The 27,604-nt window shown below is 40.4% G+C and overlaps 1 protein-coding gene across 6 annotated transcripts in view; it reads right to left on the bottom strand.

Annotated features, from left to right (window-relative positions):
- The window catches only part of LOC135462817 (intermembrane lipid transfer protein VPS13C-like), a 100,872-nt gene extending 74,160 nt beyond the window's left edge, over positions 1 to 26,712 (bottom strand). For 4 of the 6 annotated variants that reach the window (XM_064740091.1, XM_064740096.1, XM_064740093.1 and 1 more), the window contains exons 1-13: positions 26,565 to 26,712; positions 25,918 to 26,077; positions 24,533 to 24,666; positions 20,849 to 21,018; positions 19,679 to 19,705; positions 12,000 to 12,097; positions 10,590 to 10,730; positions 9,807 to 9,940; positions 8,950 to 9,066; positions 7,871 to 8,023; positions 4,900 to 4,999; positions 3,695 to 3,780; positions 270 to 290 (exon numbers count right to left, since the gene is read on the bottom strand). In XM_064740091.1, coding sequence (XP_064596161.1) covers positions 270 to 290; positions 3,695 to 3,780; positions 4,900 to 4,999; positions 7,871 to 8,023; positions 8,950 to 9,066; positions 9,807 to 9,940; positions 10,590 to 10,730; positions 12,000 to 12,097; positions 19,679 to 19,705; positions 20,849 to 21,018; positions 24,533 to 24,666; positions 25,918 to 26,077; positions 26,565 to 26,579 — 1,356 coding nt within the window. In that variant the 5' untranslated portion in view covers positions 26,580 to 26,712. The remainder of the gene's footprint in view (positions 1 to 269; positions 291 to 3,694; positions 3,781 to 4,899; positions 5,000 to 7,870; positions 8,024 to 8,949; positions 9,067 to 9,806; positions 9,941 to 10,589; positions 10,731 to 11,999; positions 12,098 to 19,678; positions 19,706 to 20,848; positions 21,019 to 24,532; positions 24,667 to 25,917; positions 26,078 to 26,564) is intronic. The other 2 variants (XM_064740092.1, XM_064740094.1) reach the window with 2 other exon arrangements.
- Between the last annotated feature and the right edge of the window lie 892 nt (positions 26,713 to 27,604).

Raw genomic sequence — 27,604 nt, 5'->3', positions numbered from 1 at the left:
AAACTGATTCAGCAAAACAATGCTAAGCTAAAATGATTCAGCAAAACAATGCTAAGCTAAAATAATTCAGCAAAACACTGCTACGCTAAAATGATTCAGCAAATCTCTGTGATGTTGCCATGCATTTACATCCAGATGAATGCAATAACACTTGTGTTCTGGTCTGAAAGTTTCGAGATTAGACAGGGGTACTTCAAGCAATTGTCAAACAGCGTGACCTTTTCTAAGCGAGGGAAAAACATGGACTGGGCATAGCATCAACCACCTACCACATCTTTATGCGCTGGCCCCTAAAGGCAAGGGAAGAAATGATAGACATATTGAAATATCAATGACTCAGCCATTTTGCACCACAGATACAGAATGAAGACAACAACAATAGCGACAACATCAGCGGGGACTGTAACAAAATCTCAGACTGACAACCAAATTAAGAAAGCAGAAATGATGGAGAAAAAAAAAAACGAAAGGAAAAGAAAGAAACCAGGCAACTGAAAGACTGAGCTTTAATCTAAAATTACCCTGCCCCAAAACTATACAAGTATTACAAAAACAACAAAACAAAAACAAACAAAAAAAAACCTTCTAAATATTTTAAAGAGAAGAACCTTATGAAAGAAACAATAAAAAAATAATGTAATATGTTAAGACTAGGAGCGATCAAGTTGATAGCCAGTGTTGGTATACTGTTCAATGAAAACACGGTGGTGGTTTTCAGCAAGTCTTCCACTACCAGTGGCAGTGGAATATTAGTACTTCAACGCGATCATTGGAGGGCAGAAATTTGCTAAAAAAAAAAAAAAAAAAAAAAAAAAAAAACAACCCAATGACCTTCGATTAGTTACTGACAAACTTCTCCACTGGTGACATACAAGTACATGCTTGTTGCATTGGTGGAAAGCAAAAATTCGAGTAGATATCTGTTGACAGAGCAAGGATCAAAATGTCATGCAAGCAGTGGTTCACAGTGTGGAGACGTGCCACCACCTGTGACTAGAATACATGTGAATGTCTTAAGGGTGATTAGAATGCACGTGAATGCTTTTGGGGTGTTTCTAGAATGTATGTGAATGCTTTTGGGTGTGATTAGAATGCATGTGAGTGTTTTTAGGGTGTGACTAGAATGCATGTGAATGTTTTAGGGTGTGTTTAGAATGCATGTGGATGTTTTAAGGGTGACTAGAATGTATGTGAATTCTTTTGGGTGTGATTAGAATGTATGTGAATGTTTTTAGGGTGTGACTAGAATGCATGTGAATGTTTTCAGGGTGACTAGAATGCATGTGAATGCTTTTGAAGTGCGACTAGAATGCATGTGAATGTTTTAGGGTGTGTCTAGAATGCATGTGGATGTTTTAAGGGTGACTAGAATGCATGTGAATGCTTTTGGGGTGTGACTAGAATGCATGTGAATGTTTTTAGGGTGTGACTAGAATGCATGTAAATGTTTTTAGGGTGTGACTACAATGTAGGCCCTAAGTGAATGTTTATAGAATGTGACTAGAATGCACGTGAATGTTTTGGAATGTGACTAGAAAGCAGGTGAATGTCACTACATGTAGGGTGCTACTACTGTAGGGTGCACGTGATTGCTACTATAGTGTGACTACAATTGTATGTGAATATCACCATGTCACCAGACTGCATGTGAATGCCATTGTGTTGTGAAGAGAATGCATGTGAATGCCACCAGAGTGTGACCTGTAGCATACATACAATTTATAAACCACCTAGTGAACAACAGATGTGAACATACAAAATGCCAGTGCTTTAACACATGTGCAAGATATAGTATGGCCAGACTAGCAGGATAATGGCATGGGCCCTCTCAAAACTTGATACAACCCATTACCAGAGGAGAGAATAATTTTGCCAAACACCATTATTTAAAAGAAATGAAAACTCTCAAAAGATGTTGACTTTCAAAAACAGAAAATCTGAATTCTAACTGTTCACTAAACACAATAAAACTACACAGGCCAACTGGTTATGTAGTTGTAGATGGGGTTGGACACTTAGGTCTTCATGTTCAGTGCCTGCAGGAACGCGAACACTGAGGTCTTCACGTTCAGTGCCTGCAGGAACACGAACACGGAGGTCTTCACATTCAGTGCCTGCAGGAACGCAAACACTGAGGTCTTCACGTTCAGTGCCTGCAGGAACGCAAACACGGAGGTCTTCACGTTCAGTAACTGCAGGAACGCAAACACGGAGGTCATCACGTTCAGTGCCTGCAGGAACGCAAACACTTAGGTCTTCATGTTCAGTGCCTGCAGGAACGCAAACACTGAGGTCTCCATGTTCAGTGCCTGCAGGAACGCAAACACTGAGGTCTCCATGTTCAGCGCCTGCAGGAATGCAAACACTGAGGTCTTCATGTTCAGCGCCTGCAGGAACGCAAACACTGAGGTCTCCATGTTCAGTGCCTGCAGGAACAGAAAATGACCAAAAATTTTAACCTTAATAGACCCTCTTAGATCAGTACAATTCTCAAAATCTGGTTAACGGTGAAACCTGGTGACAGACAAAATTTTTAGATCAATTAATACTGTATATTCCTGTACTTTACATGTGTATCCACTGAAATACTGTATTGTGTATTCATTGTAATACTGTACTGAACATTCACTGTAATAATGTATATTCACTTTAATACAACCTACATGTATATTCACTGTAATAATGTACTGCACATGTATATTCACTGTAATAATGTACTGTACATGTATATTCACTGTAATAATGTACTGCACATGTATATTCACTGTAACACTGTGCTGTACATGTACATGTGTATTCACTGTAATACTGATATCACATGTATTTTAGTCACATTCACCGTAATACTGTACTGTATAGTTCACTGTTATACTGTACATATACATTCACTGTACTACTGAATATTCATTGTAATACTGTACATGTACATTCACTGTGATACTGAACTGCATATGTATATTTACTGCAATACTCTACATGTACATTTACTGTAATACTGTACTGTGCCTGTATATCATTGTAATCCTGTACATGTATACTCACTGTAGTACTGTACTGTACATTCGCTGTAATACTGTACTGTACACTGACTGTAATACTGTACTATACATGTATATTTACTGTAATTCTGTACATGTAAATTCACTGTAATACTGTACTGTACATTCCATACTGTACTGCACATGTATATTCACTGTAATACTGTACTGTACATGTATATTCACTAGTATTCCGTGTCTACTGCAACATGTCTGCTACCAGAGGGCGTTTTGTAATGACAACTTGTTTATGCACAACCTTAACTAGCGATGAAAAAGACAGATGGAAATCTACCCTCTCACTGGTTAAAGGACTACAATTTTATTTATAGGGTACGGATATGGTGACCTAAAAGGCATCCTGCTTTTTCTCTTTTCAAATCCTCGCAGTTTCATATTAAAAAAAAAACTGAAAACAACTTAAAGTTATTATTATGGCCAATAAGTTTTCATTTCCAGTAAAACATGATCGGATAGTTTTCATTTCTTTATAAGAATGTGGTTCAAAATGTGTGGGATTATTTCAGCGATAAAAGGGTACATTCAGAACTTTTATAATTTGTAAGCCACTTGCGATAGTGAACAGGTATGTGCTTGATGAACAGACTCCACAACTCTACCCAAAATCAAATATATCGTGCATAAGAAATCTCTACCTGTTCCCCGTGAGTTACCTCCTCTTCTTCCACAGGTTGCTCACCAGATGCCTCTAGTTCAACAGCAGCAGCATCCTCTGCTTCCGCTAGAAAAATGAAAGAAAACAGTTATCAACTGGGAAAAATGGTTTTATAACTTAGATATACATGTATCTGTTCTGTCCTACTGAGCCTCGTAGCCTCTCATGTATGTGGTGGCTGTGAGTTCAAGTCCAGCTCATGCTGGCTTCCTCTCCGGCCATGCGTGGGAACGTGTGCCAGTAAGTTGCGGATGGTCCCGGGTTTCCCCCTGGGCTCTGCTCAGTTTCTTCCCATAATGCTGGCTGCTGTCGTATAAGTGAAATATTCTTGAATATGGCATAAAACACCAATCAAGTAAGGAAATACATACAAAAGTATTGACCCACCTACCTGTAATACCTCCAGAGCGTTGGTAACTTTCAGAAGGTCAAATGACCATCTCTACATGTCTCGCAAATGCTGGTTTGTTTCTTAACTGTTCTATTTTACAATTCGGCAGAGAGATTTACACGACACCTGTACTGTGTCCACGTAAATGTACCTGACAGGTCTCTTTGATTTAAAGCCACAGACAAAGCTCCCCCAATCAACACCCCCCCCCCACTCCCTCAACAAAATGAGAAGTTCAAATGTAGAGCTTTAAATATAATCACCTAGAAAAAGACAAAACCAAGCCTGCCTATAGTACTGAAGGATTCTGACAATAGCAGTGTTGCATCAGTCACTCAAAATGTATTGTTTGTGTCATTTGCAATTCTCTAAGTGTTTACTTAAGAAAAGTGTTTACTTGAAAACATACACGTTGTGGGCTCATGTCCACAATTGAAACTTAGATTTGGTAGCAAAGCTGTGGGAGACACACAAATGCAAAAAATCACTGTTAATACTTCAAGTATTGAAGTCATGAATGTTGTGTTTAATATGCACACAGGCAATCAACGCAACGATGGAACATCCCTCTAGTGTTATTCTGCTCTACCTGTGAAAAACGCCTAGCTCAATATCTGCAGTACATTGTAAGATACACCCCCAACAATTCGTTTACACTGCTTTCCTGGTTATTGAATGCCAACATCGAAGCTCACGGTATGGCATCAGCTACATTTGCACCTGTACAGGTGAGTTAATGAGGGCTGAAGGTTTGAACCCTAGTCCCACACTCGGTTGATGTTGGTTGTACGTACGGACTGTAAAGTTGAGGAACCAGAAATTGGTTTCTGCCAGCGTCTTCACGGCCCACAGGTTATCCGGTACTGCTGAAGATTTGGATCCTTCCTCTGTCTCCTGAAGAAAAACCGAGCCAATATCAAAAAAAGTTAAACATTAAATAGGAAAAAAAAATTTACAAAAGTGTTGAATCTTTAAAAAAAATGGAATTTCAAACATTTCTGGTGAATACACTCATGTTTTTCTGTGCACCAATATAAATAAAAACACACAAACATAAAATGCTACTTCTGAATCTTTGCAGAAATCTGATTGGCTAATGACCCATGTTGCTGAACTAAACACATTGGGCCTTTCTTCGGGCAAGATTTTCATTGTTTCTATCATGATTGGTATGAAGACATTGTTTCATGAGAGCTATTCCTGCCATGATTGGTATGAAGACAGTGTTTCATGAGAGCCAGTCCTGTCATGATTGGTATGAAGACAGTGTTTCATGAGAGCCAGTCCTGTCATGATTGGTAGGAAGACAGTGTTTCATGAGAGCCAGTCCTGTCATGATTGGTATGAAGACAGTGTTTCATGAGAGCCAGTCCTGTCATGATTGGTATGAAGACAGTGTTTCATGAGAGCCAGTCCTGTCATGATTGGTATGAAGACATTGTTTCATGAGAGCTATTCCTGCCATGATTGGTATGAAGGGAGTGTTTCATGTGAGCCATTCTGTCATGATTGGTATGAAGACAGTGTTTCATGAGAGCCAGTCCTGTCATGATTGGTATGAAGACAGTGTTTCATGAGAGCCATTCCTGTCATGATTGGTATGAAGACAGTGTTTCATGAGAGCCAGTCCTGTCATGATTGGTATGAAGACAGTGTTTCATGAGAGCCATTCCTGTCATGATTGGTATGAAGACAGTGTTTCATGTGAGCCAGTCCTGTCATGATTGGTATGAAGACAGTGTTTCATGAGAGCCAGTCCTGTCATGATTGGTATGAAGACAGTGTTTCATGAGAGCCAGTCCTGTCATGATTGGTATGAAGACAGTGTTTCATGTGAGCCATTCCTGTCATGATTGGTATGAAGACAGTGTTTCATGTGAGCCATTCCTGTCATGATTGGTATGAAGACAGTGTTTCATGAGAGCCAGTCCTGTCATGACTGGTATGAAGACAGTGTTTCATGAGAGCCATTCCTGTCATGATTGGTATGAACACAGTGTTTCATGTGAGCTATTCCTGTCATGATTGGTATGAAGACAGTGTTTCATGAGAGCCATTCCTGTCATGATTGGTATGAAGGGAGTGTTTCATGTGAGCCATTCCTGTCATGATTGGTATGAAGACAGTGTTTCATGAGAGCCAGTCCTGTCATGATTGGTATGAAGACAGTGTTTCATGAGAGCCATTCCTGTCATGATTGGTATGAAGACATTGTTTCATGTGAGCCATTCCTGTCATGATTGGTATGAAGACAGTGTTTCATGAGAGCCATTCCTGTCATGATTGGTATGAAGACAGTGTTTCATGAGAGCCATTCCTGTCATGATTGGTATGAAGGGAGTGTTTCATGTGAGCCATTCCTGTCATGATTGGTATGAAGACAGTGTTTCATGAGAGCCAGTCCTGTCATGATTGGTATGAAGACAGTGTTTCATGTGAGCCATTCCTGTCATGATTGGTATGAAGACAGTGTTTCATGTGAGCCATTCCTGTCATGATTGGTATGAAGACAGTGTTTCATGAGAGCCAGTCCTGTCATGATTGGTATGAAGACAGTGTTTCATGAGAGCCATTCCTGTCATGATTGGTATGAAGACAGTGTTTCATGTGAGCCATTCCTGTCATGATTGGTATGAAGACAGTGTTTCATGTGAGCCATTCCTGTCATGATTGGTATGAAGACAGTGTTTTATGAGAGCCAGTCCTGTCATGATTGGTATGAAGAGAGTGTTTCATGAGAGCCATTCCTGTCATGATTGGTATGAAGACAGTGTTTTATGAGAGCCAGTCCTGTCATGATTGGTATGAAGAGAGTGTTTCATGAGAGCCAGTCCTGTCATGATTGGTATGAAGAGAGTGTTTCATGCGAGCCATTCCTGTCATGATTGGTATGAAGACAGTGTTTCATGTGAGCCATTCCTGTCATGATTGGTATGAAGACAGTGTTTCATGAGAGCCAGTCCTGTCATGATTGGTATGAAGACAGTGTTTTATGAGAGCCAGTCCTGTCATGATTGGTATGAAGAGAGTGTTTCATGAGGGCCATTCCTGTCATGATTGGTATGAAGACAGTGTTTCATGTGAGCCATTCCTGTCATGATTGGTATGAAGACAGTGTTTTATGAGAGCCATTCCTGTCATGATTGGTATGAAGAGAGTGTTTCATGAGAGCCATTCCTGCCATGATTTGTATGAAGACAGTGTTTCATGAGAGCCAGTCCTGTCATGATTGGTATGAAGACAGTGTTTCATGAGAGCCAGTCCTGTCATGATTGGTATGAAGACAGTGTTTCATGAGAGCTATTCCTGTCATGATTGGTATGAAGACAGTGTTTCATGAGAGCCATTCCTGTCATGATTGGTATGAAGACAGTGTTTCATGAGAGCCATTTCTGCCATGATTGGTATAAAGACAGTGTTTCATGAGAGCCAGTCCTGTCATGATTGGTATGAAGACAGTGTTTCATGAGAGCCATTCCTGTCATGATTTGTATGAAGACAGTGTTTCATGAGAGCCATTCCTGTCATGATTTGTATGAAGACATTGTTTCATGTGAGCGATTCCTGTCATGATTTGTATGAAGACAGTATTTCATGTGAGCCATTCCTGTCATGATTGGTATGAAGACAGTGTTTCATGAGAGCCATTCCTGTGATGATTGGTATGAAGACAGTGTTTCATGAGAGCCATTCCTGTGAGGCTGTACATCCAAGCAACAGATTAAAAACCATGGACATACTCAGGCGATGGAAAATTACCGTTACCTGAGCGGGAGCAAGTCCACTACTGATAGCGGTCAGTGTCCTGATGGTGGCTGGAGATATGCTGAGAATCATGTCTGTCATCTGGATGTCCATGTGTTGACCTTGGCCATAGGGGGCGTTACTGTGTAGGTTGATTTCACACGGCGGTAAAATCTGCTCAAGGGAGAATAACTCAGTCAGTAACTGTGTGTAAGAACCAACATGAAATCCAGCAAATTCCGCAACGAAGAATGAGAGATTTGTTTCCTAACCAGAAAGCAAAATGTAGTGACTTCTGACATTCATGGCAAAACTACGAACTTGAAATATATAAGAGTTTCCCAAAAACATAGTACATATACATAGGTATAAAAACAAAACTGATTGAAAAATGATAGAATAACAAACAGAAGATTCGCTCTCATCTTCGATCATTTTGGTATATTCAAAAATGAAAATATTCTGGAAGTTATGGAAACTAACTTTAAAATTGATGAACAGAAACAATTTTTCACACTTTGAATACAAAATTCATCAGAAATAAAGATACAGTTACAAGCTAGCCCACAGAGGTATTGAACTGTTGATCAGAAATTTCATATAAGTGTACATTCAAATGAAAACATAACCTGAATTCACGCCCCAGAACATGGATAAAAAAAACTCCACTGGACCAAGACTGAACTACTGTAATAGGTGTTGTTGTTGTTTCTTAAAGTCTGAGAACTGGCTGCTGGATCTGACTTTAGTGAGACTATTTATTTTTGTTGTTTAAGGCCATAGACAAGAGTTTTTCACTGATACGATGCCTGTCAGGGCCATGGATGGTGTAAACCAGAGTACCTGGCATAAACCCCTAACCGTTGCTGAGTTAATGATAAACTTTTTCACATGAGGTATCAGGTAGTGATATGCACACCATATAAGTGGAAGACAAGTTGTCCTCCAATAACTCTGAACTGCCACTCCAGCCATACAAGCCGTAAGAGCGTAGAAATCTACAAATTCCCTCTACAAGGCCTGGACTGAATCTTTGACCACTAAACTATAGCCTGTTCCCGTCATGTCCATAGGTGATTTACGCTAGATGTGTTAGTCACCTGTGTTTTGGTGGAGTCCCTCTTGTTGAAAACACAGGAGTAAAGCTGTAAGTCCTTAATGCTTCCCCCCATGGTTGTCGCATCGGGTGTTACCCTCATCTTGAACATCATCTCCGTCTGCAACCATACCAGGAAATAATAATAGCAATAACAACAATAATGACAACTTTATTTAACAAGGGTGAGGAGAGTGCCCATACACCTCGTAGCCTGCTTGCCACGTTATCTTTCACCTCGTAGCCTGCTTGTCACTACCACAGGTGAGGAGAGTGCCCAGACACCTCGTAGCCTGCTTGTCACTACCACAGGTGAGGAGAGTGCCCAAACACTTCGTAGCCTGCTTGTCACTACCACAGGTGACGAGAGTGCCCAGCCACCTCGGAGCCTGCTTGTCACTACCACTACCACAGGTGAGGAGAGTGCCCAGACACCTCGTAGCCTGGTCAAACCACGTAAATACAATTTGCTCTTCACTGAAGCCCTCCAACAATAAAACATTACAGGTGATGATAATAGTTAGTGCTGTAACAATGATAATAATTAGTGCTGTAATGATAATAATTAGTGCTGTAACAATGATAATTCTGTTTCTGATCAAATTTGATTATATAAACACAGTAAGTACATGTATTATGTACACCGACTATTAAAACCCAAGCAAGTATAGATACACAAATAAATTTTAAAATTTTAAAAATAAATTTAATTTAGTACTATTAGATACCTGTATGTGAAATAAAGTTTGGGCAGGTGTTAAATTAATGCCCATCCATGTTCTCAGTAAAACAAACAAAGATACTGTAAATGCCCTGAACATTTCCTCTAAAAAACTGTATATCATACATGTATATTTTTACCTCAAGAATAATGGCATTGCTGTCATAACTGGATGGGTCTTCAATGAGAATGATGTCAGGGCGGCCCAAACTGACAGTGATTGACATCTCCGACTCTGGAGGCGGAGCAAGCTTAGGCTTCTCTTTGACTGGAGCTGTATAAGAAACAGTAAGACGACAATGAATGGCAATGAAGTGATACATGTGCCAGATAAGAAATATTTTACCTATTCATTTAAATTTCAACTTTAATTACTGTATTTCAGCTGAAGTTTAGCGATTTTCAAATGACACATTTTGGTTGATTCTGAATAATTCATCCATGTTCCAGGGCCATTCAACAGCTTTTTGTGAAGCATGATTAATGCCTTCTCACAATAATATGTTGGCATTAAAACTATCAGTTTGAAGGCCTTTATGTGCTTCTGAACAGTGTATTTGTACCTGGCAATAAAATTTTTAACCTGAAACACAGCAGGTCATTTTCAAGAGGGAAAAAAGGGAATTCATGAATTTAAATTCTCTCCTTTCTCCATATACACATAGTACACATACATCTCCACTGAAAAGCTTAGTGTAATAAATAAACAAAATGAAATGTAGCTCTGAGGACATTCACGTGGACAATATTTTGAATACTACTTAACTCAGTAGAAATGTGTCAAGTGGGGCATGTTACATGTACAGTAAATATACAAGTATACAGTAGGCTCCCAGCTCAGAAAATTGTAATGCATAAAATGGTTATGTACATGTACACCAGTAAAACATTAGTGACAAACAAAGCCAGGCAGAATTACTGACCTTTCTTGACCCCTTTCTTAGCACTGGGCAGCTGGGGTGGCTCTTTGGGGGCCGGGGGCATGCCTTTCACAAAGAAATCGGCAATGGACATGAGGAATTCTGTACAGACGCACACATGAATGCTGTTGATTTTCACGTCAACTGAAAGAGAGACACAGATACTGTAACCATTTTACCCAAAACTTTGCCCCAAAAGTGCGTTTTTAGAGGCATTTATATTTCATGCTGATTGTGCGCAGGGTTTGTATGGATCAAGCTGGTTTTCAAACAAGCATTAGAATAAATTTACAAACTTAATGAGACAAAATAGATTTATGTATTTATCTGATTGGTGTTTTACGCTGTACTCAAGAATATTTTACTTGTACAAAGGCAGCCAGCATTATGGTGAGAGGAAACCAGGAGAAACCCATGACAACCCGTATATTGCTGGCAGACCTTCCTACGCACGACCGGAGAGGAAGCCAGCATGAGATGGACTTGAACTCACAGCGACCGCATTGGTAGGAGGCTCCTGAGTGATTGCACTTTGCTGGCATGCTAACCTCCCCGTCCCCAGGAACTCCAGACAAAATAGACATCATTTCACCAGACATTTCAAATTCAAGGCTGCATACTGAAGAATTTCTGTGACACTCCCATCATTAAATAATGTTGGTATCCCCTATTTCTTCAACCCATTTGCATGTTCACCTGGCGTTGTTGTTTTAAGTACATTATCAGATCATTTCTCCAACCAGACTAAGAAAATTCTATTTTCTGCAAAGCTGAGAATGTTGGCAAACCTACCAAAAGATTTTCGTTGTCACATGATAGAAGGAAACTCAGGAAGGTGCGTGTAAGTTACATTCCCAGCTCTCTTTAAACCATGTACAGCATGAAGGTGCGTGTAAGTTACATTCCCAGCTCTCTTTAAACCATGTACAGCATGAAGGTGCGTGTAAGTTACATTCCCAGCTCTCTTTAAACCATGTACAGCATGAAGGTGCGTGTAAGTTACATTCCCAGCTCTCTTTAAACCATGTACAGCATGAAGGTGCGTGTAAGTTACATTCCCAGCTGTCTTTAAACCATGTACAGCATGAAGGTGCGTGTAAGTTACATTCCCAGCTGTCTTTAAACCATGTACAGCATGAAGGTGCGTGTAAGTTACATTCCCAGCTGTCTTTAAACCATGTACAGCATGAAGGTGCGTGTAAGTTACATTCCCAGCTGTCTTTAAACCATGTACAGCATGAAGGTGCGTGTAAGTTACATTCCCAGCTGTCTTTAAACCATGTACAGCATGATCATATGCGGAGGGCAGAGCGTGCACTGTGGGGAGTTAAACATCAGCTTGGTTTCATTTCAACCAATCAGTACAGTTCCTACTTCACACATACCTGAATATAAAAAGTGAGCCAGACTTACCATTCTTATCCTGGTTCTTGGCCTGTATGAAGCTGACGTCAATCATGTTTGGGGAGGCGGAGCCAGAGTGGGACCCACTCTTACTTCTCTGAATCATCCTGTGTTCAAGAAGAAAACCAACTATGATTGGTCAGTGTATCCCCTTGGTTTGATAGCTACTGCAGGTATGAAAACTTTTTTTTGACAGTACAAGTACATGCACATATATGTACCACATGTAGTTTTTTTATTGGAGACAAGTCTGGACTGTGTGTAAATACTGTCATCAGCAGGACTCATTAGCTTGAGGATGCCAATGTTGTCGTTGTTTGTGATAGGACACATTTTGCCAGATAGGACGCATTTTGCCAGATAGGACACATTTTGTCAGAACCCAACCTGACAGATTAACATAGCCTTGTCTCAAGAAATGGGATTCTGGCTTAAAATTAATTCTTGTACTTAAAGTGTTCTTTCATCCTTTTTTCTTTGTCAAGGCAAACAAGTGATAATAAATAAGCTGTATCGGAGATATACAATGTAAATACTTCTTAAGATAAGAACAGATTTTACCTATCACTAAAATACTGATCTTTCATTTTTCTTATTTTAAGAATTCAGCAAGATTTCCTTTACATATTTACTGGAATATTTTGGGAATAACTGATGTGAGCAACATATTTAGTTGGGTGATTACAAAATGTCTTCCAAAGTTAGACTGAGCACAGTCACACGGGTGTCAATGACATCTTGTTTTCACCAAGGCCCCATCTGAATCAACTGTTACAAGTGTTTTCCCTCATCCAATAAACTATAAATTAAACTACAAGGCCTGAATTAAAGAGTGGTGTAATCTCCAAATTCCCTGTCCATGGACATTTTAGTTTTGTTTTAATAACTTCAAATTGCTGTAAGTGTTTCCCCTCATCCAATAAACTATAAATTAAACTACAAATAGAAAATAAACAAAACCCCACTTCTCCCATTTATAAAACAGTGCAAGATCCAACACCAATACCTAGTATAAAATTTTTTGAAAAGAAACCTTGAATTTCACAGACAACAGAGAACATACACAATCGAGTTCAACGGTATTACAGTCCTACAAGTAGGTTGTTCATTTCAGTATACGCTTCCCACGTTATCTTTCACCCCGTAGCCTGCTTGTCACTACCACAGGTGAGGAGAGTGCCCAGACACCTCGCAGCCTGCTTGTCACTACCACAGGTGAGGAGAGTGCCCAGACACCTAACAGCCTGCTTATCACTACCACAGGTGAGGAGAGTGCCCAGACACCTCGCAGCCTGCTTGTCAATACCACAGGTGAGGAGAGTGCTCAGACACCTTGTAGCCTGCTTGTCACTACCACAGGTGAGGAGAGTGCCCAGACACCTTGTAGCCTGCTTGTCACTACCACAGGTGAAGAGAGTGCCCAGACACCTCGTAGCTTGCTTGTCACTGCCACTGGTGAGGAGAGTGCCCAGACACCTCGTAGCCTGTTTGTCACTACCACAGGTGAGGAGAGTGCCCAGATGTGTGTGGTTTCAAATATTGGCTTGAATGGCCTCCATACCTATATATACTACACTCTGTTGGAAATACCTTCACACCAGCACAGTTCCCATGCTATCTGCTGTTATGTTAATTTTAAATATTTAATAGATAGGAATACCTTTCCATTCCATGTACACTATCTCTGTACATGTACATATATCCTCATATGACAAAGGTACACTATCCCTGTACATGTACATATATCCTAAAAACCCAAAGGTACACTATCCCTGTACATGTACATGTAACCTCAAATGACAAAGGTACACTAACCCTGTACATGTACATGTAGCCTCAAATGACAAAGGTACACTAACCCTGTACATGTACATGTAACCTCAAATGACAAAGGTACACTAACCCTGTACATGTACATGTAACCTCAAAAGGCAAAGGTACAGTATGTCCGTACATGTACATGTAACCTCAAATGACAAAGGTACACTAACCCTGTACATGTACATGTAACCTCAAATGACAAAGGTACACTAACCCTGTACAAGTACATGTAACCTTAAATGACAAAGGTACAGTATGTCCGTACATGTACATGTAACCTCAAATGACAAAGGTACACTAACCCTGTACATGTACATGTAACCTCAAATGACAAAGGTACAGTATGTCCGTACATGTACATGTAACCTCAAATGACAAAGGTACACTATCCCTGTACAAGTACATGTAACCTCAAATGACAAAGGTACAGTATGTCAGTACAAGTACATGTAACCTCAAATGACAAAGGTACAGTATGTCCGTACAAGTACATGTAACCTCAAATGACAAAGGCACAGTATGTCCGTTCATGTACATGTAACCTCAAATGACAAAGGTACAGTATGTCCGTACATGTACATGTAACCTCAAATGACAAAGGTACAGTATGTCCGTACAAGTACATGTAACCTCAAATGACAAAGGTACAGTATGTCCGTACATGTACATGTAACCTCAAATGACAAAGGTACAGTATGTCCGTACATGTACATGTAGCCTCAAATGACAAAGGTACAGTATGTCCGTACATGTACATGTAACCTCAAATGACAAAGGTACACTAACCCTGTACATGTACATGTAACCTCAAATGACAAAGGTACAGTATGTCCGTACATGTACATGTAACCTCAAATGACAAAGGTACACTAACCCTGTACATGTACATGTAACCTCAAATGACAAAGGTACAGTATGTCCGTACATGTACATGTAACCTCAAATGACAAAGGTACACTAACCCTGTACATGTACATGTAACCTCAAATGACAAAGGTACAGTATGTCCGTACATGTACATGTAACCTCAAATAACAAAGGTACAGTATGTCCGTACATGTACATGTAACCTCAAATGACAAAGGTACAGTATGTCCGTACATGTACATGTAACTTCAAATGACAAAGGTACAGTATGTCCGTACATGTACATGTAACCTCAAATGACAAAGGTACACTAGCCCTGTACATGTACATGTAACCTCAAATGACAAAGGTACACTAACCCTGTACATGTATATGTAACCTCAAATGACAAAGGTACAGTATGTCCGTACATGTACATGTAACCTCAAATGACAAAGGTACAGTATGTCCGTACATGTACATGTAACCTCAAATGACAAAGGTACAGTATGTCCGTACATGTACATGTAACCTCAAATGACAAAGGTACAGTATGTCCGTACATGTACATGTAACCTCAAATGACAAAGGTACACTAACCATGTACATGTAACCTCAAATGACAAAGGTACACTAACCCTGTACATGTACATGTAACCTCAAATGACAAAGGTACAGTATGTCCGTACAAGTACATGTAACCTCAAATGATAAAGGTACAGTATGTCCGTACATGTACATGTAACCTCAAATGACAAAGGTACAGTATGTCCGTACATGTACATGTAACCTCAAATGACAAAGGTACAGTATGTCCGTACATGTACATGTAACCTCAAATGACAAAGGTACAGTATGTCCGTACAAGTACATGTAACCTCAAATGACAAAGGTACAGTATGTCCGTACAAGTACATGTAACCTCAAATGACAAAGGTACAGTATGTCCGTACATGTACATGTAACCTCAAATGACAAAGGTACAGTATGTCCGTACATGTACATGTAACCTCAAATGACAAAGGTACACTAACCCTGTACATGTACATGTAACCTCAAATGACAAAGGTACAGTATGTCCGTACATGTACATGTAACCTCAAATGACAAAGGTACAGTATGTCCGTACATGTACATGTAACCTTAAATGACAAAGGTACAGTATGTCCGTACATGTACATGTAACCTCAAATGACAAAGGTACAGTATGTCCGTACATGTTCATGTAACCTCAAATGACAAAGGTACAGTATGTCCGTACATGTACATGTAACCTCAAATGACAAAGGTACAGTATGTCCCTACATGTACATGTAACCTCAAATGACAAAGGTACAGTATGTCCGTAGATGTACATGTAACCTCAAATGACAAAGGTACAGTATGTCCGTACATGTACATGTAACCTCAAATGACAAAGGTACAGTATGTCCGTACATGTACATGTAACCTCAAATGACAAAGGTACAGTATGTCCGTACATGTACATGTAACCTCAAATGACAAAGGTACACTAACCATGTACATGTAACCTCAAATGACAAAGGTACACTAACCCTGTACATGTACATGTAACCTCAAATGACAAAGGTACAGTATGTCCGTACAAGTACATGTAACCTCAAATGATAAAGGTACAGTATGTCCGTACATGTACATGTAACCTCAAATGACAAAGGTACAGTATGTCCGTACATGTACATGTAACCTCAAATGACAAAGGTACAGTATGTCCGTACATGTACATGTAACCTCAAATGACAAAGGTACAGTATGTCCGTACAAGTACATGTAACCTCAAATGACAAAGGTACAGTATGTCCGTACAAGTACATGTAACCTCAAATGACAAAGGTACAGTATGTCCGTACATGTACATGTAACCTCAAATGACAAAGGTACAGTATGTCCGTACATGTACATGTAACCTTAAATGACAAAGGTACAGTATGTCCGTACATGTACATGTAACCTCAAATGACAAAGGTACAGTATGTCCGTACATGTTCATGTAACCTCAAATGACAAAGGTACAGTATGTCCGTACATGTACATGTAACCTCAAATGACAAAGGTACAGTATGTCCCTACATGTACATGTAACCTCAAATGACAAAGGTACAGTATGTCCGTAGATGTACATGTAACCTCAAATGACAAAGGTACAGTATGTCCCTACATGTACATGTAACCTCAAATGACAAAGGTACAGTATGTCCGTACATGTACATGTAACCTCAAATGACAAAGGTACAGTATGTCCGTACAAGTACATGTAACCTCAAATGACAAAGGTACAGTATGTCCGTAGATGTACATGTAACCTCAAATGACAAAGGTACAGTATGTCCGTACATGTACATGTAACCTCAAATGACAAAGGTACAGTATGTCCGTACATGTACATGTAACCTCAAATGACAAAGGTACACTAACCCTGTACATGTACATGTAACCTCAAATGACAAAGGTACACTAACCCTGTACATGTACATGTAACCTCAAATGACAAAGGTACAGTATGTCCGTACATGTACGAATCCAAGAATGCCACTTATTTAATGTTTCAAGTTTTCTCTAACAAAATGTACATCACCTTCAGGAGAAATTGAGTGAATTTTCATGTGTCTCCTCCAAATGTTGACAATTATAACAAATGCAGTTTTGAGTTTAACATTTTGCATGCTGCTATTAATCGTAAAGGTGGGGCACAACGCTACAATACCAGAAACAGCGCAGGATACTGTATATACAGGTAAAAGTATGATGGAGAACTCAGGTAAATATTCTAAAATGCAAACACTACAGGTAAAGACAGTAGCGACATATTGGCTGTATATGTATATCATATACAGACGAACAGTACGTAACACGAGTAGAATCAAAAAAACGCACAGAGAAGGCTTGGTCACTGTCATATCATATCACAGGTAAATAGACTAGAGATAAAATCACACAAACAGGTAAGACTTGGTCACTATCATATCCCATCACAGGTAACAAGAGTGGAGAGAAAATCACACACACAGGTAAGACTTGATCACTGTCATCCCCTATCACAGATAACAAGAGTGGAGAGAAAATCACACACACAGGTAAGACTTGATCACTGTCATCCCCTATCACAGATAACAATAGTAGAGTCAAAATCAAACACAGGTAAGACTTGGTCACTATCATATCCTATCACAGGTAACAAGAGTAGAGTCAAAACCACACACACAGGTGAGACTTGGTCACTATCATATCCTATCACAGGTAACAAGAGTAGAGTCAAAACCACACACACAGGTGAGACTTGGTCACTATCATATCCAATCACAGGTAACAAGAGTGGAGAGAAAAACACACACACAGGTAAGACTTGATCACTAAAATATCATATCACAGGTAACAAGAGTGGAGACAAAATCACACACACAGGTAAGACTTGATCACTGTCATCCCCTATCACAGATAACAATAGTAGAGTCAAAATCAAACACACAGGTAAGACTTGATCACTATCATATCCCATCACAGGTAACAAGAGTGGAGTCAAAACCACACACACAGGTAAGACTTGGTCACTATCATATCCTATCACAGGTAACAAGAGTAGAGTCAAAATCACACACACAGGTAAGACTTGGTCACTATCATATCATATCACAGGTAACAAGAGTGGAGAGAAAATCACACACACAGGTAAGACTTGATCACTGTCATCCCCTATCACAGATAACAATAGTAGAGTCAAAATCAAACACACAGGTAAGACTTGGTCACTATCATATCCTATCACAGGTAACAAGAGTGGAGTCAAAACCACACACACAGGTAAGACTTGGTCACTATCATATCCTATCACAGGTAACAAGAGTAGAGTCAAAATCACACAAACAGGTAAGACTTGATCACTAAAATATCCTATCACAGGTAACAAGAGTGGAGAGAAAATCACACACACAGGTAAGACTTGTTCACTAAAATATCCTATCACAGGTAACAAGAGTGGAGAGAAAATCACACAAACAGGTAAGACTTGGTCACTATCATATCCTATCACAGATAACAAGAGTGGAGACAAAATCACACAAACAGGTAAGACTTGATCACCGTCATACTCTATCACAGGTAACAAGAGTGGAGTCAAAATCACACACACAGGTAAGACTTGGTCACTATCATATCCTATCACAGGTAACAAGAGTGGAGAGAAAATCACACACACAGGTAAGACTTGATCACTGTCATCCCCTATCACAGATAACAATAGTAGAGTCAAAATCAAACACAGGTAAGACTTGGTCACTATTATATCCTATCACAGGTAACAATAGTAGAGTCAAAATCGAACACAGGTAAGACTTGGTCACAATCATATCCTATCACAGGTAACAAGAGTAGAGTCAAAATCACACAAACAGGTAAGACTGGATCACTAAAATATCCTATCACAGGTAATAAGAGTGGAGACAAAATCACACAAACAGGTAAGACTTGTTCACTAAAATATCCTATCACAGGTAACAAGAGTGGAGACAAAATCACACACACAGGTAAGACTTGATCACTGTCATCCCCTATCACAGATAACAAGAGTGGAGACAAAATCACACAAACAGGTAAGACTTGGTCACTATCATATCCTATCACAGGTAACAAGAGTAGAGTCAAAATCACACACACAGGTAAGACTTGGTCACTATCATATCCTATCACAGATAACAAGAGTAGAGTCAAAATCACACAAACAAGGCCATTATATATGTTCCTGTAGCACAGGTAATAAAAGCAGATAAAATCACATAACTGGTAAGATTAAGATACTATCACATGTAATAAAGTGATGAGAGTAGAGATCACACCAAACTACAGGTACCACTATCATATTGTGCATGTAGTATAGGTAATAAGAGATAAGGCTAAACAACAGGTACGGTTCGTTGACCATCCCGTGTGATAAAAATAGTAAGAGTAGAGATACCATATCATCCCATAACAGGTGCACATAAAGCATGCAGTAAAACATTTTGTACCTGCTCCAGGGGCTTCTCTCAATAGTGCTACAAACATAATATGCAGGTAAAAATACAGGTATAACAATCACAGGGTTAATTAGTTAATTAAGTCTTTTCAAACTCATACTAATAATACTAAAGGAAAATAGCAAAACATGGGCTGAAAAAAGACTTTTTTCTCTCTCTATTATATTTACTTGACTAGTGTTTTACAGCGTACTCAAGAATATTTCACTTTTACGACAACTGCCAGCATTATGGCGGGAGGAAACAGGGCAGGGTCTTTCCCTGCAATAGCTACATGGACCTTAATTTTGAGTGCTCTTTTATTTTAAGTTAACATCTGTAACATGAAAGGTTTGGTGGAATTAATATGTGTCCTTCATCAATGGCATGTACATGTATGTAAAGAATATAATTATCACTGCTCCACAGTCAGGAGAGTTACAAATACATTTACTTGTGTATACAATGTAACAATCATCACTGCTCTACAGTCAGGATATTTACAAATACATTTACATGTGTATACAATGTAACAATCATCACTGCTCCACAGTCAGGATAGTTACAAATACATTTACTTGTGTAAACAATGTAACAATCATCACTGCTCCACAGTAAGAATAGTTACAAATACATTTAATTGTGTATACAATGTAACAATCATCACTGCTCCACAGTCAGGAGAGTTACAAATACATGTGTATACAATGTAACAATCATCACTGCTCCACAGTCAGGAGAGTTACAAATACACTTAGTTGTGTATACAATGTAACAATCATCACTACTCCACAGTCAGGAGAGTTACAAATACATTTACTTGTGTATACAATGTAGGAGAAATAACAGCATCTATTAAGATTATACATAGTTCATAGAGTAAACTCGTACACTTCCTCAGTATCTCAAGTTCACATGACATACATGAGTATACCCATCCTCTAACAATGAAACTTCGCATTGAAACAATTTCTTCATTCACAAGGCCATTTTCACCAAACCACGTCAGTGAGATATCTTGTAACACTTTCCGTAAAAGACCTTATGCGGGTTATAGCAGCACAAGGCAATGCGATGTATGAAAAAAATAAGTTACGAAAAACAGAAATGCATGCGCAAAGTTTTCTGAAAATGGCCTCTGAACCCACTAAGATCTCATCCCTGACCCCTTGCTCTGCTCACCTGGTAATTCCATTCTGCTTGGGTGGTCTCATGTCTTCCAAGGACGTGTCCTTCAGAATGACCTTGACCTTCATGCTGTTGTCATTCATCATCTCTCCCTCCACGAGGAATCCTGCCAGTTCAAACTTCCCCAGGCACTTGGCACGGTCATGTTCACATACCTCTTTTGTCTGTGGAGGTGCAAATAATGGGATGCTTTGACTGACAAAGGCTTGGCTGTATAAGTGAGTCTTTGACTGGCTGAGTTTCTCTTTGTCTGATTCACTGAATGACTAACAGATTCACTGACTGTCTGTATGAAGGTCAGTTTCACCGACTGGCTAACCGAGTCACTCTTTGACTGAAGGATTCACAGACTGGCTGACTGAAGGTCAGTTTCACCCACTGGCTAACCGAGTCTCTGTTTGACTATCGGATTCACTGACTGTCTGTGTGATGGTCAGTTTCACCGACTGGCTAACCGAGTCTCTGTTTGACTAACGGATTCACTGACTGTCTGTCTGAAGGTCAGTTTCACCAACTGGCTAACCAAGTCTCTGTTTGACTGAGGGATTCACTGACTGTCTGTCTGAAGGTCAGTTTCACCCACTGGCTAACCGAGTTTCTGTTTGACTGAAGGATTCACTGACTGTCTGTCTGAAGGTCAGTTTCACCGATTGGCTAACCGAGTCTCTGTTTGACTAACCGATTCACTGACTGTCTGTATGAAGGTCAGTTTCACCGACTGGCTAACCGAGTCACTCTTTGACTGAAGGATTCACAGACTGGCTGACTGAAGGTCAGTTTCACCCACTGGCTAACCGAGTCTCTGTTTGACTATCGGATTCACTGACTGTCTGTCTAAAGGTCAGTTTCACCGACTGGCTAACCAAGTCTCTGTTTGACTGAGGGATTCACTGACTGTCTGTCTGAAGGTCAGTTTCACCCACTGGCTAACCGAGTTTCTGTTTGACTGAAGGATTCACTGACTGTCTGTCTGAAGGTCAGTTTCACCGATTGGCTAACCGAGTCTCTGTTTGACTAACCGATTCACTGACTGTCTGTCTGAAGGTTAGTTTCACCGACTGGCTAACCGAGTCTCTGTTTGACTAACCGATTCACTGACTGTCTGTCTGATGGTCAGTTTCACCGACTGGCTAACCGAGTCTCTGTTTGACTAACGGATTCACAGACTGTCTGTCTCATGGTCAGTTTCACCCACTGGCTAACCGAGTCTCTGTTTGACTAACGGATTCACTGACTGTCTGTCTGAAGGTCAGTTTCACCGACTGGCTAACCAAGTCTCTGTTTGACTAACGGATTCACTGACTGTCTGTCTGATGGTCAGTTTCACTGACTGGCTAACCGAGTCTCTGTTTGACTAACGGATTCACTGACTGTCTGTATGAAGGTCAGTTTCACCAACTGGCTCACCGAGTCTCTGTTTGACTAACGGATTCACTGACTGTCTGTCTGATGGTCAGTTTCACCAATTGGCTAACCGAGTCTGTTTGACTGAAGGATTCACTGACTGTCTATCTGATGGTCAGTTTCACCGACTGGCTAACCGAGTCTCTGTTTGACTAACGGATTCACTGACTGTCTGTCCGATGGTCAGTTTCACCCACTGGCTAACCAAGTCTCTGTTGGACTAACGGATTCACTGACTGGCTGACTGATGGTCAGTTTCACCGACTGGCTCACCGAGTCTCTGTTTGACTAACGGATTCACTGACTGTCTGTCTGATGGTCAGTTTCACCGACTGGCTCACCGAGACTCTGTTTGACTAACGGATTCACTGACTGTCTGTCTCATGGTCAGTTTCACCAACTGGCTAACCGAGACTCTGTTTGACTAACAGATTCACTGACTGTCTGTCTGATGGTCAGTTTCACCGACTGGCTAACCGAGTCTCTGTTTGACTAACGGATTCCCTGACTGTCTGTCCGAAGGTCAGTTTCACCGACTGGCTAACCAAGTCTCTGTTTGACTAACGGATTCACTGACTGTCTGTCTGAGGGTCAGTTTCACCGACTGGCTAACCGAGTCTCTGTTTGACTAACGGATTCACTGACTGTCTGTCTGAAGGTCAGTTTCACCGACTGGCTCACCGAGTCTCTGTTTGACTAACGGATTCACTGACTGTCTGTCTGATGGTCAGTTTCACCGACTGGCTAACCAAGTCTGTTTGACTGAAGGATTCACTGACTGTCTATCTGATGGTCAGTTTCACCGACTGGCTCACCGAGTCTCTGTTTGACTAACGGATTCACTGACTGTCTGTCCGATGGTCAGTTTCACCCACTGGCTAACTGAGTCTCTGTTTGACTAACGGATTCACTGACTGGCTGCCTGATGGTCAGTTTCACCGACTGGCTCACCGAGTCTCTGTTTGACTGAAGGATTCACAGACTGGCTGACTGAAGGTCAGTTTCACCGACAGGCTAACCGAGCCTCTGTTTGACTAACGGATTCACTGACTGTCTGTCTGATGGTCAGTTTCACCCACTGGCTAACCGAGTCTCTGTTTGACTAACGGATTCACTGACTGTCTATCTGATGGTCAGTTTCACCGACTGGCTAACCGAGACTCTGTTTGACTATCGGATTCACTGAGTGTCTGTCTGAAGGTCAGTTTCACCAACTGGCTAACTGAGTCTCTGTTTGACTATCGGATTCACTGACTGTCTGTCTGAAGGTCAGTTTCACCGACTGGCTAACCGAGTCTCTGTTTGACTATCGGATTCACTGAGTGTCTGTCTGAAGGTCAGTTTCGCCGACTGGCTAACCGAGTCTCTGTTTGACTAACCGATTCACTGACTGTCTATCTGATGGTCAGTTTCACCGACTGGCTAACCGAGCCTCTGTTTGACTAACGGATTCACTGACTGTCTGTCTGAAGGTCTGTTTCACCAACTGGCTCACCGAGTCTCTGTTTGATTATCGGATTCACTGACTGGCTGACTGAAGGTCAGTTTCACCGACTGGCTAACCGAGTCTCTGTTTGACTATCGGATTCACTGACTGGCTGTCTGAAGGTCAGTTTCACCGACTGGCTCACCGAGTCTCTGTTTGATTATCGGATTCACTGACTGGTTGACTGAAGATCAGTTTCACCGACTGGCTCACCGAGTCTCTGTTTGACTGAAGCATTCAAAGACTGGCTGACTAAATCTTAATTTTTATGGAATTGCGATTTACAATCTTTTGACCACCTCTATTACAGTAACCATCCATAACTAAGCTTAGCTTTTCTTTCAGTGACATATTTCACTTGATTTTGACTGATTCTTCCACTTCTTAGTGCCACTAAAAAGACTCTGAGTGCAGTTTGATTCATTTCTTACAAGAAAAACTTCATTTCAAGTATTATTTAAGGCCTTTATCTTCTTCTGAAAGTCCCTTTTTTTTTTTTACACACCAAATATTTGAAAAATACAGTTCAATTTAATTACCCAACGAATCAGAAGATTAATTATTTATTGGATTGGGGATTTACTTATAAGCTAACAGTCTACTACTTTGGAGGTAGACTGATCACGGCATAAACACTTTTAGCCAAATCAGCATGTCTGGGACCTCATATCAAACAGTAGCCCAGAAAAAGTTTGCTGCATGCTTTGATTCAAGACGTTATTAGTGCAATTCTGGACTGTTTATTCAGACTTCACAGTGAACAGTTCCTTAGAGGGAGAGTAACTCACCATCTCTGTGTCACCAGAGAACAGACTAGCTGAGACTGAGTCGAGTTTGAAGCCAAATTTCAGCTTGCTTCCCGATTGATCGGTTGTAGCGGGTATCTTGGGAGCTGTAATGGCTTTAGTTTCCCCTTGGGCAGCTGGCGAGAAACACAGGTGAAGCAAATACAGACAAATTCCTGGCTTAAAACTATATCCTTCATGCAAGATGACATGATCTTAAATGTGTAGGGTTGAAAGGTAAAGCAAAATACTGGCATATTAAGGCTTCAAACTACATGCTTCATCTAAGATATGATGACAGGACAGTGTATGAAGGATGAGTTTACAAGAAATAGGGACCAATTGTAATGGAATGTCTACATCCTGTGAGTGGAAATTGAATTGAGTGAGTGATATAAGCAGATTTACTTTGGTTGTACATCAGATATGTAAGCTCAAGCAAAGACTGTAAGCCAAGAAATGAGGATGTCTGCATTCTAAATCTTGCTCTATTAACACTGATATCTCTGTGAATATTACACATCTTGGTGAATATCTGACATACTGGTGAATATCAAACTTCTTGGTAAATATATATATATATCTAAATATGTGGAAGAATATTGGAACAGTGGACATTATGCTTAATAATAACCTGATGAATGATGGACATCACGGTGAATACTGAATATCATGTACCCTAATTCCTCAACTTTTTCCCATACGAAAGAGCAACTTTCAGTGCAATTTATACATTTTTTTCAATTTGATTTTCGAGACAAATCTACATTGGTTGGATTTGCCAATTTCAGGGCTTCACAAAAAGTATAATTTTATCAATTAACACAGAATAATGTCTTTAGGACATGTTCGAATAAACACCTTTCAAACATGCGAAAAAGTTTGAAGAATTACAGTACACCCTATTTCTTCTAATTATTGGGACACCTGGTCTGTTTTTTTTTTTTTAGCCAGTATATACGTAGTTGTAGCAGGAGAATTTAGTTTCTTTTCCCCCACATAGTTAGACGATATAATGAACAATATCCTTACTGTCCCAAAAAACTGAGAAAGAAATGTAATATTCTGCTTTCAGTACTACTGATATCTGTCCGAAAAATTAGATAGATGTCAGGTACCTTAACGAATGATAGTCATCTTTGTGAATTTTAGACATTTTGGTGAACACCTTTGGTGAAAACTGGATATATCTAGGTGACTATTAGACATCTTGGTGAATGAATGATATCTTATTGATTACTGTATACTAACTGACTATTGGAAGCCTTTGTGAACACTGGATCTCAGGCTGTTTCCTATTCATTACTGTATACTAACTGACTATTGGAAGCCTTTGTGAACACTGGATCTCAGGCTGTTTCCTATACATGTACCTATACATGCCATACCTGACACGCTGGAAGCTGTACCCTTCTTCACAGGCTGTTCCTTGACCTCAGGGGAGTCCGCACCCGGCTTGGACACGACTCCCGGTGGGGGTTGACCCTCAGTCAGGTTCTCATTCAGCAACTTCATGATCACGCTGAAGTCTCCCTGACTCAAACCCACCTGGATGGCGACAGCAGAGAGAGACGAGGGTCAGGGGTTATTGGAGGGTAAACTTTTCTAATATTTATTTACCTGAGTGGAGTGTTACGCCATAGTCAAGAATATTTCATTTAAACAATGGCAACAAGCATTATGGTGGGAGGAGACTGGGCAGAGTTCGGGGAAACCCACGGCCATATGCAGGTTGTGGGCAGACCTTCCCGCGTATGCGTGAAAAGAAAGCCAGCATAAACTTATCACTGGGCCATAGAGGCCACTACTGTTCTGATGTCTCCTCCTGCATCTTGATCTCATCTTGATTTTGACTGACTGGTTGATTATGGTTTGACATAAGCACCAACAGACACAGATATATGTATAAAAACTCAAATGAGCTGGAATATAGAACTGAATTAATTGTACTATAGCCTCCAACAAGTGATGAAAAGTGATGACATTTACATGTAACAATCTAATTACACGAGAAAACGGTGTAACGATGGCTTACCGCAACATTTCCCATGGTACCAGAGATGTCCGTTTCTGGAGCTCCCTTATACCAGCTGGCCGACAAATTCCTCACAATACCCAGGGTCAAGGTCACCGGGTCCAACAACAAAACTTCAGATTTAATCTTCCCCTTGTTACCAGTCAAGCCCCTGTTGTCAAGGAGCAAAAGACAGAGAAGATTTAATACACAATGTCAACATAAAGTTGCTCATACACACTTGGCAAGATAGCATTTGCAAGATTTCAACATCTGGGCAGTTGTGACTACAGGATGAAGGGCCACAGCTTTTGGTCAGAATACCTTGGTGGTCAAGGGACACACATCCCCATTATACCATCTAAAGTAACACGAATTTGGTCAGAATACCTTGGTGGTCAAGGGACACACATCCCCATTATACCCCCTGAAGTAACGCGAATTTGGTCAGAATACCTTGGTGGTCAAGGGACACACATCCCCATTATACCATCTAAAGTAACACGAATTTGGTCAGAATACCTTGGTGGTCAAGGGACACACATCCCCATTATACCATCTAAAGTAACACGAATTTGGTCAGAATACCTTGGTGGTCAAGGGACACACATCCCCATTATACCATCTAAAGTAACACGAATTACAAACCATCTGAAGTAACACGAATTTGGTCAGAATACCTTGGTGGTCAAGGGACACACATCCCCATTATACCATCTAAAGTAACACGAATTTGGTCAGAATACCTTGGTGGTCAAGGGACACACATCCTCATTATACCATCTAAAGTAACACGAATTTGGTCAGAATACCTTGGTGGTCAAGGGACACACATCCCCATTATACCCCCAAAAGCAACACGAATTTGGTCAGAATATCTGGGATGTCAAATACCCTGTACTGCGCTAATACCCCTCAGCCATAGGCATAGTTACAATAGAGCTCAAGAGCTAAGTGTAGTCTGTTTACAGGTTCATGGAGGCACAAGAGCTAAGTGCAGTGTGTTTGCAGGTTCATGGAGGCACAAGAGCTAAGTGCAGTGTGTTTGCAGGTTCATGAAG

This window comes from Liolophura sinensis, chromosome 2 (genome assembly GCF_032854445.1).
Source record: "Liolophura sinensis isolate JHLJ2023 chromosome 2, CUHK_Ljap_v2, whole genome shotgun sequence".
NCBI lineage: Eukaryota > Metazoa > Mollusca > Polyplacophora > Chitonida > Chitonidae > Liolophura > Liolophura sinensis.
Note: the sequence above shows the minus strand (reverse complement) of the source record. Positions and strands in the feature narration are given on the sequence as shown.